This window comes from Nasonia vitripennis (assembly GCF_009193385.2).
Source record: "Nasonia vitripennis strain AsymCx chromosome 5 unlocalized genomic scaffold, Nvit_psr_1.1 chr5_random0006, whole genome shotgun sequence".
Taxonomy (NCBI): Eukaryota; Metazoa; Arthropoda; class Insecta; order Hymenoptera; family Pteromalidae; genus Nasonia; species Nasonia vitripennis.
In genome coordinates, this window is record NW_022279657.1 from 412,149 (window position 1) to 416,691 (window position 4,543).

At 36.2% G+C, this 4,543-nt stretch overlaps 1 protein-coding gene across 1 annotated transcript; it reads right to left on the reverse strand.

Moving 5' to 3' along the window:
* Positions 1-3,419: 3,419 nt before the first annotated feature.
* Positions 3,420-4,301, reverse strand: LOC116417919. The gene has a single exon (XM_031933094.1). The coding sequence runs from the start codon at positions 4,299-4,301 to the stop codon at positions 3,420-3,422; it is 882 nt and encodes a 293-aa protein (XP_031788954.1).
* Positions 4,302-4,543: the final 242 nt, after the last annotated feature.

The following is a 4,543-nucleotide window of genomic DNA, read 5'->3' on the forward strand; positions in this document are numbered from 1 at the left end:
TGATAAAAAAATTAAAAGTCTAGCTCTGCCTTCATTTCTCCCTAGAATACCACGTAAACTATCAGACCACGATGATTGGAAAGCTTCTGAATTGAAACTATTTTTATTAGTGTACAGCTTAGCAGTTTTAAAAAATATAATGTCAAATCGTTATTTCGAACACCACATATTACTTGTACATGGAATTATACTTTTATGTTCTTCGAGCATTTCAAATGCAATGTTAATTGAGGCGAAACGATTACTCCAAGGCCAAGTTTTTGCGAGATAATCTTTTTGCCATAGGTTGTTATATCAAACATACCGATATTCCAGAATTTGTTATGAATGCCATGAGAATTCACTATAATGTTCTTAATCCTTCTAAATGTCATTTTTTCAAACGCCTCTTGAGAAATGGAATGTATTATGAAAATGCAGCACACGCGTACACAAAAAATCAAATTCTTCGTGCATTAAATACATTAATAATAATGTAAATAGTTTTGGCGTTGTTCAACAATTCATTACAGTGTGCGACTGTAACTGCGAAACCCCATGCAATGAATGCAATCAAAATTGTTCAGTGTATGCAATTGTCACGAAATGTGCAGTAGAAAATGCTTTTGTAAATTCCATTACACAATCTCCAGTACTTAATATTTATAAGTGTAACACGATGGACCATGAATTTATTGCTATTAACATAACAAGCATAATTAATGTTTGTTACTATTTTATAGTCGATGATCAATACTACATAGTAGATCAAACTAATTTTAATGAGGTAGAATAATAATAATACTGCTTCACTCAGTGAATATTATTAATAAAATGTTTAATACCTCTACACTTTTGCAGCATTATTTTTAAATTTAAACAAATACATCAATTACTTACCGTTGCATGAGCATTCCGCTAACTTTAAAAAAACCAGACAAACTTTAGCTGAACTTTGCCTTAAGTTTACATAAAGTGATAATAAATTTAATAAACATTAGGTCAAGTTTTTCGAAAAGCTGTAGGCGAACTTCTTACAAACTAAAACTGAAGTTTATCTAAACATTCATGTAATGTAAAATTGCAAGTTTGGCATAGTCCCATTGGCTACATTTAGATAGGGTTTGGCTAAACATGAACTTTATATAAAGTTTATACAAACATTGACGATTTTTACGCGGAAGGCGAAGCTTGAAGAAAGCGTCATGGCTTTCTCCCACGCAGGGTCTTTACTTCTCCTTCGCACTTCAGTTTAGCCGCGCTCTCTTTCTTACTCATTAGGCCTTATGGGCCTAAGTACGGTCAACGGCTAAACTGCAGCGTCGACTGTGCACGCGCGCTTTCAGCCGAGGGAGGAGAAGTTTGTTTTGGTTTAGGGTTACTTCTTGCACTCGTTAAGCGTAAAAGTTTCTGGATTTTTCCTGCTGTCTTTGTTTCATTTAATTTAATATTTCTGAATATTCATCCAGTAACTTCGTCACTTAACAACCTTACAAAAAAAATTTGACATCGATATTTAGTACACAAATATACCCTACATTTGTTTTTTTTTTTAATTTTATTGTTACAACAATAGTTTATATGCTTGAGTAGAGTTTTGCAGTGTAGTAGAATAATATAAAATAAGTGTATGGAATGTTCATGTAGAAAATATCCATGTAGAATTTTTTCGCGTAGGGAACTATGTTTAGGGCATACTGCACTACTTGGTTTCAAATATAAACCTGCATATTCAGCTTCAACTTATAGTAAATGCAGTTAATTGTAATTATTATAATAATAGGGGGTTTTCCTTTAAAAAATTCCTATCTTCAAAACTAAATTGCGGAGGGAAAAATGTTAAAAGAATAATGACAAAAAGGATGATAATATCAAAATGTTGTAAAAATTTTAAGTCATTTTAGTGATTAGTTTGAGAGCTAGAATTCAAAAACCTAAAAAAATGAATTTTCTATGTTGTACGGTTATGGGAGTAAGAAGGCTTGATAATAATTAACTTGAAATTTTGGAAAAAGATCAGTGCGTGGTTTATAAAATTTTATAATTTCTAATATATTAGGGTAAATTTTTTTTCATGAATTATGTACATACAAACCTCTGAGAAGCAGGCATGTAAAATCAAAATCCCCCATGTATAATTATTATGTAAATACTATTCATGAACTTACTTGTTGATTGCAGTCATTTTCCTCGGATGTTCTTTTGCGCATGGAATAATTTGTAAGGTCTTCTCTTCTTCCTGATCTTAGATAACGTTTGTATCTTTTAATTTCTATTTCTTCGCCAAAGTCGGCAGATTCAGACATTTTCTTTTATAAATTTATTTTAGTATTATCGAGAACACTAATAATTTTAGGGTGGATCCTATTTTGTAGATCGTATTTTACCGTTTTTAATCGGTTCAGTGTATATCAAAATTGGTTATTTCGAAACCGTGAAAAAGTAAACACATAACGACGGGATATGTATTATACAAAAACGTAAATATACAGGGTGACCCAATTTAAACGGGCACCGCTCATAACTCGTCAGGGACAGCCACAATCGAAAAAATGGTAGAGACCAAAGTTGTAGGATATCGAGGGGACAACCCGATGGTGACCTTGGATTTGACCTTGAACGCGTTTTTCAAGATCATTTGAAGGTCAACTTTGGATTTTTAAATAGGAACCCCATTCTTTTATTGCGGGAATGGAAAGAGCGGTAAATTTTACGTTCAGAATGGTATGTTCGGTTGCGGCACTGAAGGTCATCTCAATGTCCTGCAGCCAGAATGAAACCCCGCCTACGTAATTCCTCTAGCAACGCCAAATTAAAAAAAAGTGGTAGAGACCAAAGTTGTTGTATAGGGGGGGGGGGGGGGGGGAGAATTGTGACCTCGAATTTGAGCCAGTCCTACAAGGTCATTTCAAGGTCAAATTATTTTTTTTCAAACAGCACCCACTTTTTCGACTCCGGATCCTGAAAGCGTGTAAAATGTTGCACTTTAAACGAAGTAGTAAATTTAAAATAGAAGAAAAGATTTTAATCATTTAGCGTACCATTTCCTGCGTTTTGTCATCATTATAAAACTTGATGTCCAGGACCCACGACGAGGACGTAGCAGGGTGGATTTTCAGGTCCCATTTTGATCCGGCCGATGAAGGCAAGACGTGAAGACACCGGCCGATTAAGGCAAGAATCATAGCCCGGCCGATGAAGGCAAGACGTGAAGACACCGGCCGATTAAGGCAAGAATCATAGCCCGGCCGATGAAGGCAAGACGTGAAGACACCGGCCGATTAAGGCAAGAATCATAGCCCGGCCGATGAAGGCAAGACGTGAAGACACCGGCCGATTAAGGCAAGAATCATAGCCCGGCCGATGAAGGCAAGACGTGAAGACACCGGCAGATGAAGGCAAGACCATGAAAAAATCACTTTAAAAATAGAGTTTAAGCTTTACCTAATTAAGTATTCAAAAATCCCTCCATGATGTCTAATACATAGTTGAATTCTTCGCTCAAAGCTTCCAACAGTCGACAGAAGCACATGCCTTGGTATGCCTCTGCAAGTATTAATGATTCTTTGCATCATATTTTCTCTAGTAGTAGGGGCGTCCGCATACACGCTGTTTTTCAAAAAGCCCCATAAATAAAAATCTGGGCTCGTGAGATCTGGGGATCGTGGAGGCCACTCAACATGATCTTCACCACGTCCAATACCTATCCATCTATTACGGTATGTTTGATTTAAAAAATCTTGAACATCTAAACTTCTATGCGCAGGTGCACCATCATGTTGAAGCCACATACGCATTCTGGTTTGTATATTAACATCTTCTAACAGATTTGGTAATTCATTTGTCAGAAAATGGAGGTATCTATCTCTGTTAACATTACCGTCAAAAAAGTAAGGCCCAATTAGATAGCCATTAACAATACCACACCATACTACAAGACTCCATTGATGTTGGTGATCGACTGCACGGGTCCAATGAGGATTTTCAATGGACCAATAGTGGGAATTGTGTCGGTTTAGTTGACCTGTATTATGGAAAGTGGCTTCATCGGAAAACATGACGTACCTGAAAAAATGTGGATCGTTTTGCAATCTTTCCTGTGCCCATTGGCAAAATCGTAACCTTCTTTCAAAATCACGTTCTGTTAGCTCTTGGGTCAAAGTAATATGATATGGATGGTAACGATGGAGTCTTGTTATTCTTCTCACTGTTTCTCTCGGGATGCCAGATCGTACTTCTATTTGTCGAATTGAAATATGAGGATCTAAATAAATCATAGCAAGCACCACCAATACTCGTGGATCATTTCGCTCGATAGTCATTACTCTATGACGTTGTCGTGATCTTTGAGGTCCTCGCCTCTCTCGCTGTTCAATTCTCTGGATCGTACTTCGAGATGGATGATGATTTCTGTTTGGGAAACGCCTCCGATATAATTGTGCTGCTGCATTATAATTTCTTCGACACTCTCCCAAAATCAATAAAATATCAAGAATTTCGCTTCGACTATAGTCCGGCATATTTACTTAGATTATAAATATTACAAAAATAAAAAAATGACTCA